This window comes from Bufo bufo, chromosome 4 (genome assembly GCF_905171765.1).
Source record: "Bufo bufo chromosome 4, aBufBuf1.1, whole genome shotgun sequence".
NCBI lineage: Eukaryota > Metazoa > Chordata > Amphibia > Anura > Bufonidae > Bufo > Bufo bufo.
Window position 1 is genome coordinate 40,081,993 of NC_053392.1, and position 15,799 is coordinate 40,097,791.

The 15,799-nt window shown below is 42.3% G+C and overlaps 1 protein-coding gene across 1 annotated transcript in view; it reads left to right on the forward strand.

Annotated features, from left to right (window-relative positions):
- LOC120997152 overlaps nucleotides 1-15,799 on the forward strand; it is a 75,418-nt gene that overhangs the window by 44,542 nt on the left and 15,077 nt on the right. The window contains exon 2 of the mRNA XM_040427114.1: nucleotides 15,132-15,613. Coding sequence (XP_040283048.1) covers nucleotides 15,138-15,613 — 476 coding nt within the window. The 5' untranslated portion in view covers nucleotides 15,132-15,137. The remainder of the gene's footprint in view (nucleotides 1-15,131; nucleotides 15,614-15,799) is intronic.

Below are 15,799 nucleotides of genomic sequence, written 5' to 3' on the forward strand. Positions count from 1 at the left end.
CGTTCCGGAATAATCAATAAATATTTATTAAAGTCTCATAATACAAACATACAATTCAGTACTACAGTATGTGGTAGGGGATACAGACAAGCCACTAAAAATGTGCCTGATCCTAATGTGCACTAATCGCCATAATAGCCGCCACCATTTTAGAATACCGCAAATTCAAAACATGTGTCCAAATGCTATAAGGCCTCTTTCACACGACCGTATCCCTTTTTCAGTGTTTTGCGGTCCGTTTTAAATGGATCCGTTGTTCCGTTTTTTGTTTCCGTTGTGTTTCCGTTTCCGTTCCGTTTTTCTGTATGGCATATACAGTATACAGTAATTTCATAGAAAAAAATGGGCTGGGCATAACATTTTCAATAGATGGCTCCGCAAAAAACGGAACGGATACAGAAGACATACGGATGCATTTCCGTATGTGTTCCGTTTTTTTTGCGGACCCATTGACTTGAATGGTGCCACGGAACGTGATTTGCGGGCAATAATAGGACATGTTTTATCTTTTAACGGAACAGAAAAACGGAAACGGAATGCATACGGAGTACATTCCGTTTTTTTTGCGGAACCATTGAAATGAATGGTTCCGTATACGGACCGTATACGGAACGCAAAAAACGGCCCGCAAAACAGAAAAAAAAAACGGTCGTGTGAAAGAGGCCTTAGGAAGAGGAGAATATATGCACCTTCAAACCAAAGTAAAAAAGTAATGCGACCCAGTACTCTCTTCACCTGAATAAGGCTAGGTCTGCACGACGACATTTGTCACGCGACACTTTGTCGCACCAATGTCGCGCGACAATTTTTAAAATGATAGTCTATGGTGTCGCACTGCGACATGCTGCGACTTGATATGGATTTTTCTGGGACTGTCGCGTTGCAGTCGCAGCATGTCGCATGTCGCAGTGCGACACCATAGACTATCATTATAAAAATTGTCGCGCGACAAAAGGACGCGCGATAGATGTTGCAGTGTAGTTGTGCCCTGTCTGTCGACCGACACATGTCGTCGTGAAGACCTAGCCTAAGAAGGGTGACAATGCAATGCAGGCTGTCAAATATTATCAGAAAAGCACGCCGAAAGTGCTGCAGTACAAGTGGCAGGGTTCCTCAACGCGCGTTTCGTGTTCTATGCTTCGTCAGGAGTAGACCTGAGGAACGTTCTTTACTCGTATTAGATGAGATATACTGTATATACATATTAAATGTTCCTCTGACATTTGGTTCGGACAATTGTTTGGATCTATTTGGTGATAACAATATAAGAAAGTAAGACACCGTATGACAGTATTACTTAAGTACTATATGACAGTATTAATTGAGTACTGTAGGACAGTTTTAATTGAGCACTGAATGGCAGCATTATTTAAGAATTGTATGGCAATATTATTTGACCCTATTAAGGCAGTATCATTGGAGTACTGCACAACACTATTATAGAAATACTGTATGAAAGTATTACTTGAGTACTCTATGGCAGTACTAATTTAGTACTATATGACATTATTACTTGAGTACTGTATGCCAGTATTAGCTGAGGACTGAATGGCAGTATTATTTGAGCACTGAATGGCCCTGTTAATCGGATAGTGTGCTATCATACTTATATATAAATATCTGGACAAACAGTGTAAATCACATAATAATTGTGCATCTCATGCCTGGAGCAGCATGTGGCCCCGCGTGTCTGACCTGAGGGGTCCTGCAGGAGAGTCACTTAATAAATCACTTCTCTCTTCTGGAGCCTCCATTATTATAACGTTGTACAGCACATCAGCATAAATGACAGCGGCATACATTACAGAGGCGAGTTATCAGGATGCTGATATCATTACACTGCCCAGAACAAGACCTGCAAATATATAATACCGCTGATCTGTGTATACTAAAGAACAGAGGAAGAAGTGATACAGGCTTTTACACCACATGTATTATAACAGTTATATTCTTGTATATAGGAGCAGTATTATTGTAGTTATATTCTTGTACATTGAAGCAGTATTATAGTAGTTATATTCTTGTACATAGGAGCAGTATTATAGTAGTTATATTCTTGTACATAGGAGGCAGTATTATAGTAGTTATATTCTAGTACATAGGGGCAGTATTATAGTAGTTATATTCTTGTACATAGGAGCAGTATTATAGTAGTTATATTCTTGTACATAGGAGCAGTATTATAGTAGTTATATTCTTATACATAGGAGCGGTATTATAGTAGTTATATTCTTGTACATAGGAGCAGTATTATAGTAGTTATATTCTTGTACATAGGAGCAGTATTATAATAGTTATATTCTTGTACATAGGAGGCAGTATTATAGTAGTTATATTCTTGTACATAGGAGGCAGTATTATAGTAGTTATATTCTTGTACATAGGAGGCAGTATTATATTAGTTATATTCTTGTACATAGGAGGCAGTATTATAGTACTTATATTCTTGTACATAAGAGGCAGTATTATAGTAGTTATATTCTTGTACATAGGAGCAGTATTATAGTAGTTATATTCTTGTACATAAGAGCAGTATTATAGTAGTTATATTCTTGTACATAGGAGCAGTATTATAGTAGTTATATTCTTGTACATAGGAGAAGTATTATAGTAGTTATATTCTTGTACATAGGAGCAGTATTATAGTAGTTATATTCTTGTACATAGGAGCAGTGTTATAGTAGTTATATTCTTGTACATAGGAGCAGTATTATAGTAGTTATATTCTTGTACATAGGAGGCAGTATTATAGTAGTTATATTCCTGTACATAGGAGGCAGTATTATAGTAGTTATATTCTTGTACATAGGAGCAGTATTATAGTAGTCATACTCTTGTACATAGGAGCAGTATTATAGTAGTTATATTCTTGTACATAGGAGCAGTATTATAGTAGTTATATTCTTGTACATAGGAGGCAGTATTATAGTAGTTATATTCTTGTACATAGGAGCAGTATTATAGTAGTTATATTCTTGTACATAGGAGCAGTATTATAGTAGTTAAATTCTTGTACATAGGAGCAGTATTATAGTAGTTATATTCTTGTACATAGGAGGCAGTCTTATAGTAGTTATATTATTGTACATAGGAGAAGTATTATAGTAGTTATATTCTTGTACATAGGAGCAGTATTATAGTAGTTATATTCTTGTACATAGGGGCAGTATTATAGTAGTTATATTCTTGTACATAGGAGCAGTATTATAGTAGTTATATTCTTGTACATAGGAGCAGTATTATAGTAGTTATATTCTTGTACATAGGAGCAGTATTATAGTAGTTATATTCTTGTACATAGGAGCAGTATTATAGTAGTTATATTCTTGTACATAGGAGGCAGTATTATAGTAGTTATATTATTGTACATAGGAGAAGTATTATAGTAGTTATATTCTTGTACATAGGAGCAGTATTATAGTAGTTATATTCTTGTACATAGGAGCAGTATTATAGTAGTTCTATTATTGTACATAGGGGCAGTATTATAGTAGTTCTATTCTTGTACATAGGAGCAGTATTATAGTAGTTATATTCTTGTACATAGGAGGCAGTATTATAGTAGTTATATTCTTGTACATAGGAGCAGTATTATAGTAGTTATATTCTTGTACTTAGGAGCAGTATTATAGTAGTTATATTCTTGTACATAGGAGCAGTATTATAGTAGTTATATTCTTGTACATAGGAGCAGTATTATAGTAGTTATATTCTTGTACATAGGAGGCAGTATTATAGTAGTTATATTCTTGTACATAGGAGGCAGTATTATAGTAGTTATATTCTTGTACATAGGAGCAGTATTATAGTAGTTATATTCTTGTACATAGGAGCAGTATTATAGTAGTTATATTCTTGTACATAGGAGGTAGTATTATAGTAGTTATATTCTTGTACATAGGAGGTAGTATTATAGTAGTTATATTCTTGTACATAGGAGGTAGTATTATAGTAGTTATATTCTTGTGCATAGGAGGCAGTATTATAGTAGTTATATTCTTGTGCATAGAGGGCAGTATTGTATTACTTTTATTAACAAGCATATGAAATTGTGCTGCACCCTGAAGTTTGACGCAGAAGTCATTGACTAAAAAGGAAATGGTATTTAGAGAATCCCTTCCCTCCTGATATCTATACTGTTTCCCTTTGAATGATTATTATAGTTACTCATATCCATTAATGAAGCATCTGCCTGTTGATCAGATAGCAGTTCTGTTATTACTCTGTGTTTAGTGCTGGGCTCTATGGATGGGGCAGGTGAGACCAGTCTGCAGCAGCGAATGCCTCTGGAATATGTTCAGGTCCATTATTTCTTGTGTGTATTCACAGTGTTTCTTGCATGTTAAGCAGGGAAATGGATAGGTCCAGGTAATGGAGGTTGGCTTCTCTCCAGTGTAGATGCAGGAACATTCACAGGAGAATACCCCAACAATAGCAACGTTATCAGAATGAAATAAATTGGAAGCCATTCCACACGTGGCCCCTGGATCTCATCGGACCCTGGCGGGCAAGGAGCACACATTTATTATCGTACATGGGACTGTCACATGGGACGACTCCGGCAAGTGCCAAGTGCTGATTTCTAAGCAATTCCATGCACTCAATGTTTGAACTTGACTCTCCTTCTAGATTGTGAGACTCGTGATGGATGAATTAATTCTATCACACCGCCAGTTCGTTAGATTTTATTTTTGTCAGTTGTTTCTCCCAGAATGCTTTGCTTCCTCTGTGTTCACGGCCAAAGCTTTGTTTTTGCAAGACCTTTACAGCATTGTCTAGTGGCATCAATTAGTTTGGCCGCTGATTAGAAATGAAGCTCACAATGCAGACGATAATCTCCGCCGATTAGTATGCATTACGTGGCTGGGCTGAGCGTCCTTCACGTGAAGCCTTCGTGCAGCTGTTCGCTGTCAGTCATTCCCAATTTAACTTGTCATGCTTTAGGGACAACTATTTTCAATGAGCTGTAAAAAGAGTGACTGAAACAGCAAAAAGAGCAACTGAATGAGAAGAAAAGAGCAAATGTAATGTCCAAAACAGAAAAAAGATGTCCAAAACATCAAAAATAGCAATTAAAACAGCAAAAAGAGCGTCTACATATAAAACAGACTAAGTATAACAGCAAAAAGAGTGACTAAAAGAGAAAAAATAGCAAATATAATCTCCAAAACAGCAAAAAGAGCAAAACAAAATGTCCAAAATAGCAAAAAGAGCATCTACATATAAAAATAGACTAAATATAACAGCAAAAAGAGTGACTGAAAAAAAAGAAGCTAATATAATGTCCAAAACAGCAAAAAGAGCAATTAAAACAGCAAAAAGAGCATCTACATATAATACAGAGTAAGTATAACAGGAAAAAGAGTGACTAAAAGAGAAAAAAGAACAAATATAATGTTTAAAACAGCAAAAAGAGCAAAACAAAATGTCCAAAATAGCAAAAAGAGCATCTACATATAAAACAGACTAAGGCCTCATGCACACGACCGTATTTTTTTGCGGTCCGCAAAACGGGGTTCCGTATTCCCGTGATCCGTGACCGTTTTTTCGTCCGTGGGTCTTCCTTGATTTTTGGATGATCCACGGACATGAAAAAAAAGTCGTTTTGGTGTCCGCCTGGCCGTGCGGAGCCAAACGGATCCGTCCTGAATTACAATGCAAGTCAATGGGGACGGATCCGTTTGACGTTGACACAATATGGTGCCATTTCAAATGGATCCGTCCCCCATTGACTTTCAATGTAAAGTCTGGAGTCCCTTTTATACCATCGGATCGGAGTTTTCTCCAATCCGATGGTATATTTTAACTTGAAGCGTCCCCATCACCATGGGAACGCCTCTATGTTAGAATATACTGTCGGATATGAGTTACATCGTGAAACCTCATTTCCGACAGTATATTTTAACACAGAGGCGTTCCCATGGTGATGGGGACGCTTCTAGTTAGAATATACTACAAACTGTGTACATGACTGCCCCCTGCTGCCTAGCAGCATCCGATCTCTTACAGGGGGCCGTGATCAGCACAATTAACCCCTCAGGTGCCGCACCTGAAGGGGTTAATTGTACTATCATATCCCCCTGTAAGAGATCAGGGCTGCCAGGCAGCAGGGGGCAGCCCCCCCCCCCTCCCCAGTTTGAATATCATTGGTGGCCAGTGCGGCCCCCCCCCCTTCCTCCCTCTATTGTAATAATTCGTTGGTGGCACAGTGTGCGCCCCCCCCCCTTCCTCCCTCTATTGTAATAAATCGTTGGTGGCACAGTGTGCGCCCCCCCCCCTTCCTCCCTCTATTGTAATAATTCGTTGTGGCACAGTGTGCGCCCCCCCCCCCCCCTTCCTCCCTCTATTGTAATAAATCGTTGGTGGCACAGTGTGCGCCCCCCATTGGCCCCCCCTCCCTCTATAGCATTAACAACATTGGTGGCCAGTGTGCGGCCTCCCATCTACCCCCCCCCCCCCCCCCCGATCATTGGTGGCAGCGGGCTACTAGCAATAGTACAATAGTAAAAGATTCATAGTTACCTGGGAGCTGCGATGTCTGTGTCCGGCCGGGAGCTCCTCCTACTGGTAAGTGACAGTTCATTTAGCAATGCGCCGCACAGACCTGTCACTTAACAGTAGGTGGAGCTCCCGGCCGGACACGAACATCGCAGCAGCCGGTAAGTATGAATCTTCTACTATTGTACTATTGCTAAGTAACCATGGCAACCAGGACTGTAGTAGCGTCCTGGTTGCCATGGTTACCGATCGGAGCCCGATTAAACTGGGACTCCGATCGGAACTCCGCTGCCACCAATGATGGGGGGGGGGGGAGATGGGAGGCCACCAATGTTGTTAATGCTATAGAGGGAGGGGGGCCGATGGGGGGCGCACACTGTGCCACCAACGAATTATTACAATAGAGGGAGGGAGGAGGGGGGGGCGCACACTGTGCCACCAACGAATTATTACAATAGAGGGAGGAAGGGGGGGGGGGGGCGCACACTGTGCCACCAACAAATTATTACAATAGAGGGAGGGGGGGGGGGCCGCACTGGCCACCAACCTATTATTACAATAGAGGGGGGGGGGGCCGCACTGGCCACCAATGATATTCAAACTGGGGAGGGGGGGAGGGTCTGCCCCCTGCTGCCTGGCAGCCCTGATCTCTTACAGGGGGCCGTGATCAGCACAATTAACCCCTTCAGGTGCCGCACCTGAAGGGGTTAATTGTGCTGATCACGGCCCCCTGTAAGAGATCGGGTGCTGCCAGGCAGCAGGGGGCAGTCTTGTACACAATAGAAGCGTCCCCATCACCATGGGAACGCTTCTGTGTTAGAATATACTGTCGGTTCTGAGTTTTCACGAAGTGAAAACTCAGCTTTGAAAAAGCTTTTATGCAGACGGATCTTCGGATCCGTCTGTATAAAAACTAACCTACGGCCACGGATCACGGACACGGATGCCATTCTTGTGTGCATCCGTGTTCTTTCACGGACCCATTGACTTGAATGGGTCCGTGAACCGTTGGCCGTGAAAAAAATAGGACAGGTCATATTTTTTTCATGGCCAGGAAACACTGATCACGGATGCGGCTGCAAAACGGTGCATTTTCCGATTTTTCCACGGACCCATTGAAAGTCAATGGGTCTGCGAAAAAAAATGGAAAACGGCACAACGGCCACGGGTGCACACAACGGTCGTGTGCAGGAGGCCTAAGTATAACAGCAAAAAAGTGACTAAAAGAGAAAAAATAGCAAATATAATGTCCAAAATAGCAAAAAGAGCATCTACATATAAAACAGAGTAAGTATAACAGCAAAAAGAGTGACTATAAGCGAAAAAAGAGCAAATATAATGTCCAAAACAGCAAAAAGAGCGTCTACATAAGGAAAAGGCCAACTACAACGTCAAAAAGAGTGACTAAGGGCTCTTGCACACAGCCAGAGCTGTTTTTGCAGTCCGCAAATTGCAGATCCACAAAACACGGATGCCGCCCATGTGCCTTTCGCATTTTACAGAACGGATCATCTGGCCCATTATAGAACAGTCTCATCCTTGTCTGTAATATGGACAAGAATAGGACATCTTCTATTTTTGTTGCGGGTGCCATGGACCTGAAATACTGCAAAAGGAATAAGTAAGACAGCAAAAAGACCCCAAAAAAACCTGTAAAGACGGTAAAAGAAATAATTTTCTGATGCTATTATTACGCAAATGTCATTGGAGAATCTCATTGATGTGTATTATGTGGAAATAATGAAAAAATTATTTGCACAGCACCACGCCCCCGGCCGGGGGGGGGGGGGGGGGGCTGTTAACTCTAAATACCTGGTCCGCGAAAGTGTGAGTCCCGAACCATTGGCAGAAAGAGATACGCCCGGACAGAGAAGGACTTCATCCGTCAGGTAAACAGGAGTCACTGTATTACTGTGGGTACCTTTCTAAAAGGGAGGACCACACAATATGCGAGGTAGATGAGTGCGCAGTATCCTTGAGATTAACCCTAAGTGTATTGTTTTGCGCGGCAGTTACGTGCGGTTCTGTTGCGATACCTCAGCCACGTCAAGTGAAATAAGGGAAGAGCGCTATTCTGTTCTAGAACCTATCACCATGGTGCAGCATTTGGCCTGATCTCCACGTCTTATCATCCAGAGAGTCCAGTAGTCCAGGATATAATATAATAGTCCCCCCCCCCTTTCATGGGCACGCAGGGTACGGTAACGTCTGGTGTCTCCACGCTGTAATAAATGTCAGCTCTGCAGAAGAAATGTCAGCGGAGCTGATTGCTCAGAAGACGTTTGGGTAAGTGATCCATTAAGTGATGGAGCGGCGTGTTCTGTATCCTCCCGGGGAGTCTAGAGCGCGGCTGCTGCTCTGCACAATGAAGACCTCTTCCTGATCTGAATGTAATCGTCGTCCTCACTTCTCATCACATCTATCGTCAATTCTCCATTTTTCCTTATTACTTACGTAGCTGATCGGAAATTCTCAAAGTGATTTTGTCATCAAATGTTTATTTTGTCAAGAAACCAACAGCATCAATGACATGAAGCCACCTCCTCATGTACCTGATAAGGATGAGGCTCTATTCCCCGATAAATCGCAGCTGCCTGCTTCCACCGCTAGGTGGCGATCTGTATACAGATGGACATGGCACCTGTTCACCTGAATAGTGGTTGTATAAAGATTGCCCTCTGGTGGTGGCAGCAGGAAGACATAGTTTCAACATAGCTTTCATCTATGCTCCAAATCTGAGTTTATACTAATGATTTCTTATGTGTGCTGTTACATAGGACTGCAGGTAATAGCTACTACATTATCTGTACTCAGAGAATTATCACTGTGGGATCTGTGGTGTTACATAGGACTGCAGGTGACATCTACTACATTATCTGTACTCAGAGAATTATCACCGTGTTATCTGTGGTGTTACATAGGACTGCAAGTGACATCTACTACATTATCCGTACTCAGAGAGTTATCACTGTGTTATCTGTGGTGTTACATAGGACTGCAAGTGACATCTACTACATTATCCGTACTCAGAGATCTATCACTGTGTTATCAGTGGTGTTACATAGGACTGCAGGTGACATCTACTACATTATCTGTACTCAGAGAGCTATAACTGTTATCTGTGGTGTTACATAGGACTGCAGGTGACATCTACTACATTATCTGTACTCAGAGAGCTATAACTGTTATCTGTGGTGTTACATAGGACTGCAGGTGACATCTACTACATTATCTGTACTCAGAGAGCTATAACTGTTATCTGTGGTGTTACATAGGACTGCAGGTGACATCTACTACATTATCTGTACTCAGAGAGTTATCACTGTGTTATCTGTGGTGTTACATAGGACTGCAGGTAACATCTACTACACTATCTGTACTCAGAGAGCTATAACTGTTATCTGTGGTGTTACATAGGACTGCAGGTGACATCTACTACATTATCTGTACTCAGAGAGCTATAACTGTTATCTGGGGTGTTACATAGGACTGCAGGTGACATTTACTACATTATCTGTACTCAGAGAGCTATCACTGTGTTATCTGTGGTGTTACATAGGACTGCAGGTGACATCTACTACATTATCTGTACTCAGAGAGTTATCACTGTGTTATCTGTAGTGTTACATAGGACTGCAGGTGACATCTACTACATTATCTGTACTCAGAGAGCTATCACTGTGTTACATAGGACTGCAGGTGACATCTACTACATTATCTGTACTCAGAGAGTTATCACTGTGTTATCTGTGGTGTTACATAGGACTGCAGGTGACATCTACTACATTATCTGTACTCAGAGAGTTATCACTGTGTTATCTGTGGTGTTACATAGGACTGCAGGTGACATCTACTACATTATCTGTACTCAAAGAGTTATCACTGTGTTATCTGTGGTGTTACATAGGACTGCAGGTGACATCTACTACACTATCTGTACTCAGAGAGCTATCACTGTGTTACATAGGACTGCAGGTGACATCTACTACATTATCAGTACTCAGAGAATTATCACTGTGTTACATAGGACTGCAGGTGACATCTACTACACTATCTGTACTCAGAGAGCTATAACTGTTATCTGTGGTGTTACATAGGACTGCAGGTGACATCTACTACATTATCTGTACTTAGAGAGCTATAACTGTTATCTGTGGTGTTACATAGGACTGCAGGTGACATCTACTACATTATCTGTACTCAGAGAGCTATAACTGTTATCTGTGGTGTTACATAGGACTGCAGGTGACATCTACTACATTATCTGTACTCAGAGAGTTATCACTGTGTTATCAGTGGTGTTACATAGGACTGCAGGTGACATCTACTACATTATCTGTACTCAGAGAGCTATAACTGTTATCTGTGGTGTTACATAGGACTGCAGGTGACATCTACTACATTATCTGTACTCAGAGAGCTATAACTGTTATCTGTGGTGTTACATAGGACTGCAGGTGACATCTACTACATTATCTGTACTCAGAGAGCTATAACTGTTATCTGTGGTGTTACATAGGACTGCAGGTGACATCTACTACATTATCTGTACTCAGAGAGTTATCACTGTGTTATCTGTGGTGTTACATAGGACTGCAGGTAACATCTACTACACTATCTGTACTCAGAGAGCTATAACTGTTATCTGTGGTGTTACATAGGACTGCAGGTGACATCTACTACATTATCTGTACTCAGAGAGTTATCACTGTGTTATCTGTGGTGTTACATAGGACTGCAGGTAACATCTACTACACTATCTGTACTCAGAGAGCTATAACTGTTATCTGTGGTGTTACATAGGACTGCAGGTGACATCTACTACATTATCTGTACTCAGAGAGTTATCACTGTGTTATCTGTAGTGTTACATAGGACTGCAGGTGACATCTACTACATTATCTGTACTCAGAGAGCTATCACTGTGTTACATAGGACTGCAGGTGACATCTACTACATTATCTGTACTCAGAGAGTTATCACTGTGTTATCTGTGGTGTTACATAGGACTGCAGGTGACATCTACTACATTATCTGTACTCAGAGAGTTATCACTGTGTTATCTGTGGTGTTACATAGGACTGCAGGTGACATCTACTACATTATCTGTACTCAAAGAGTTATCACTGTGTTATCTGTGGTGTTACATAGGACTGCAGGTGACATCTACTACACTATCTGTACTCAGAGAGCTATCACTGTGTTACATAGGACTGCAGGTGACATCTACTACATTATCAGTACTCAGAGAATTATCACTGTGTTACATAGGACTGCAGGTGACATCTACTACACTATCTGTACTCAGAGAGCTATAACTGTTATCTGTGGTGTTACATAGGACTGCAGGTGACATCTACTACATTATCTGTACTTAGAGAGCTATAACTGTTATCTGTGGTGTTACATAGGACTGCAGGTGACATCTACTACATTATCTGTACTCAGAGAGCTATAACTGTTATCTGTGGTGTTACATAGGACTGCAGGTGACATCTACTACATTATCTGTACTCAGAGAGTTATCACTGTGTTATCAGTGGTGTTACATAGGACTGCAGGTGACATCTACTACATTATCTGTACTCAGAGAGCTATAACTGTTATCTGTGGTGTTACATAGGACTGCAGGTGACATCTACTACATTATCTGTACTCAGAGAGTTATCACTGTGTTATCTGTGGTGTTACATAGGACTGCAGGTAACATCTACTACACTATCTGTACTCAGAGAGCTATAACTGTTATCTGTGGTGTTACATAGGACTGCAGGTGACATCTACTACATTATCTGTACTCAGAGAGCTATAACTGTTATCTGTGGTGTTACATAGGACTGCAGGTAACATCTACTACATTATCTGTACTCAGAGAGTTATCACTATGTTATCTGTGGTGTTACATAGGACTGCAGGTGACATCTACTACACTATCTGTACTCAGAGAGCTATCACTGTGTTACATAGGACTGCAGGTGACATCTACTACATTATCAGTACTCAGTTAAGCCTGGGTAATAAATGATGTAAGAGTTAAGTGACACACTGGGCTCTGCTGCATCTGTAGCTGCTGAGCTGTGCACTTCTGCTGGTGATGTAGTGAGGGCTCAGCTGTCCGGAGCAGCAGATGTTCTTAGACAAACACCTTTCTGGCGGAATAAATGATGCTCTGTGAGAGGAAGACGCGGCTCGGTCCCAACACCTCCCTGAAGACTCCTCATGTCCTCCTCTAAGGTCATCACATCCCGCCAGTGACGCCATATTGATTTGCACCTCGTTAATTACCGTCTTGGCTCTTCGTTATGACAGTATTTATATTCCGGTAATGGATGAGCGGAGGATTTCTTCTCCCTGAGACCAATCTCTATAAATACACCTGCATCCTGAGGTGCGTGCACCTGGACGCCAAGGAATATATAAGACGCCAGATCATCACAAGACCCTGTATGACGTATATCATTGTGGGGGGAGGGGCGTGCACCCGCAGAAACAGCATCACATTGTGCTGGTGTCACCGCTGCCATAGACCCGTCCTACCTGTTATATTAGGAGATGTCAGGACAGATTCCTCAAGGACAGAGGTTGTGGTGTCCACCCGCACCCAAACATGCAGAGGTCAATGGCCATGTGATCTTGTAGCGGTCACCGCAAGCAGTCGGCCATCTGACCGTCCCCCAATACTTCATCAGACTTCTGCAAATAAAGCTTAAAGGGATGCCCCATCTCAGACTTAACTAGGATATGCCATCGGTGTCAGATTGCAGCGGGTCCCAGAGGTGGAACCAGCAGCTATCTCCAGAACGTGGCCTCCAAGGTGAAGGAGAGCGCGCAGCGCAAGCGCAGCAACCCTCCATTGACTTTCGTGGGAATACCGAAAATAGCTGAACCAGCACTTGGCTATTTTCAGTACTCCCATAGTGATGAATGGAGGTGGCGGGGCTTGCGCAGTGCGCTCTCCATTCAGCTCTATGGGACTTCCGAAAATAGCCAAGCACGCTTCAGCAGTGAATGGAGAGCGCCCGGTACATGTGTGGTGCCCCAGAGGTAGGACCCACAAACATCCTAGCAATATGCCACCACTGTCTCAGATGGGCCATCCCCTCTGAACCATTTATAATCAGCAGATATACATTTTTCTCACCATTTTCAATATCTCTGCTTGCCATCAGTGAATAGGAACCTATCTCTGCTTCAATATCTCTGCTTGCCATCAGTGAATAGGAACCATCTTATTTGAATCCAGAGGCTGAAAACCTGCAGATACCTAAGGCTACTTTCACACCCGCGTTGCGCTGTCTGGTTCTAAGATCCGGCACAGGGTCTAAAAACCGCAGCACAACGCTTCAGTCTTGTTCCCATTCATTGTCAATGGGGAAGAAACTGAACAAACCAGAACGGAGTGCGCCAAAATGTGGTTCCGTTTTGTAGAGTTCCCATGCCAGACACAAAATAGATGTAAGCAGCGTTTTTTTTGTCTGCGGCATGGGAAAATGAACATTCCGGATCCGGCACCAAAACCCATGTAAGGGCTCGTGCACACGAACGTATTTTATTTCCGCTTCCTTCCGTTTTTTTGCGCGGACCATATGCGGAACCATTCACTTCAATGGGTCAGCAAAAACACCCGAAGGTACTCCGTGTGCATTCCGTTTCTGTATTTCCGTTCCGCAAAAAAGTAGTGCGTGTCCTATTATTGTCCGCAAATCTGAGGCCCCATTCAAGTCAATGGGTCAGCAAAAAATATTTAACGCACACGGAACACATCTGTATTTTGCTGATCCATACTGTAGAAATGCTATGCCAAGCCCATATTGCTCATGTGTTTGGTGATTACGGTAATAAGTTACTGTTTCCGTTTCCAATCCGCAAAAAACAGATCGCGTATGGAAACCATACGGATATGTTTTGTGGAATAACGGAACGGAAGAGGACTAAAATCAGAGGAAAAAAAACGCAAAACAACAACAGTCGTGTGCATGAGCCCTAAGTCAATGGTGCTAGATCCGTCTTTTTTGGACACAAAAAACCCCGGATCCGGCGGCCATTGACTTACAATGGATTTAGTGCCGGATCGGGTTTTTTCATTTTCAATATAATACAACCGGATCAGTTCTGAACGGATGCAGACAGTTTTATTATAATAACGGATGCGTTTGGCTTTGGTTTTAAGGTCCCATGCCGGATCGTAAAAACCGGACAGCAAAATCGCATAAGTGAAAGTATCCTAATTTTTGTCACAGCTGAGCATTTTGTTACAATTGTATCCAGTCTAGATAGTCTTCTGTGAGCCACGTTGCCTGGATTCCACGTTGATACGTTTTTCCTGAACTGATACGTTTTTCAAACGTTCAGGACAGGGGAAAGTTTTGTGTTGCTCCTGTCTTCCACTCATACAGGAATCCCCCTACTGGATATAGCTGTGTGGGAAGGATGTGTTCCAAAAGCGTTTTCCGCTCTCAGATGTCATTTTGAATGTTTTGTATTAATTGACAGCAAGCAGAGATCTTCAAAATGGTGAGGAATGGAACTTTTATTATCTGAACTTTTGGCAATGCCTTTAACATGTCAGCGTATGCACTAAAGTCTACTCCATCGGCGCAGCATTAACATTGACATCTCTGTGTGATCTCCAGGGTACAATGAGGCAGCTCCTTGCCCTACGTCTGACTCTGAGCCTATGGGTCGCTATATCATTCAGCTCAGGCCAAAGCGGAGATGACATCCTGGCCGATTTGGGGTCCGGTTACATCCTTGACAATCCTCAAGACCAACCCAAAGAGCCTCGATATCACCCACAGGACACAAACAAGTGTCAGCTGACCTTTGTGACCCCGCGCCAGGAATCGTGCGCCAGGAAGGACAACCCTCCAAGCGTGAAGGAGAACCTGAAGTATCTCCAGGACCTACTGCAGGACCACAACCGGGTCCTGCAGAGCCTGAAGTATACAGTGAATGCCGACGCCCAAGACATGGGGTACCAACAGGTCATCTCAGAGCATAACAAAGGAATCCGGGAGGACAACAAGGAATTCTACGGGACACTGAACAAAATCATTCACGAGCTTCACACTCGGATGGATGATGATGGTGCCGAGGTGCTCGATGAGAAGAAGAAGTAAGAATCTGCATGTTGCATGTTAGATATAGTCTATATATAATATGGAGGGACTATGACCTTCCATTCACTTCTTGTTTCATTTTGTATTCTACCCCAGTCACCTCCACACTTGAGCTCTTAACTTGGACCAACCACAATCTGCTATCCAACCTCCCTTAGCTTGTATGGGAGTGCCGAAAATTG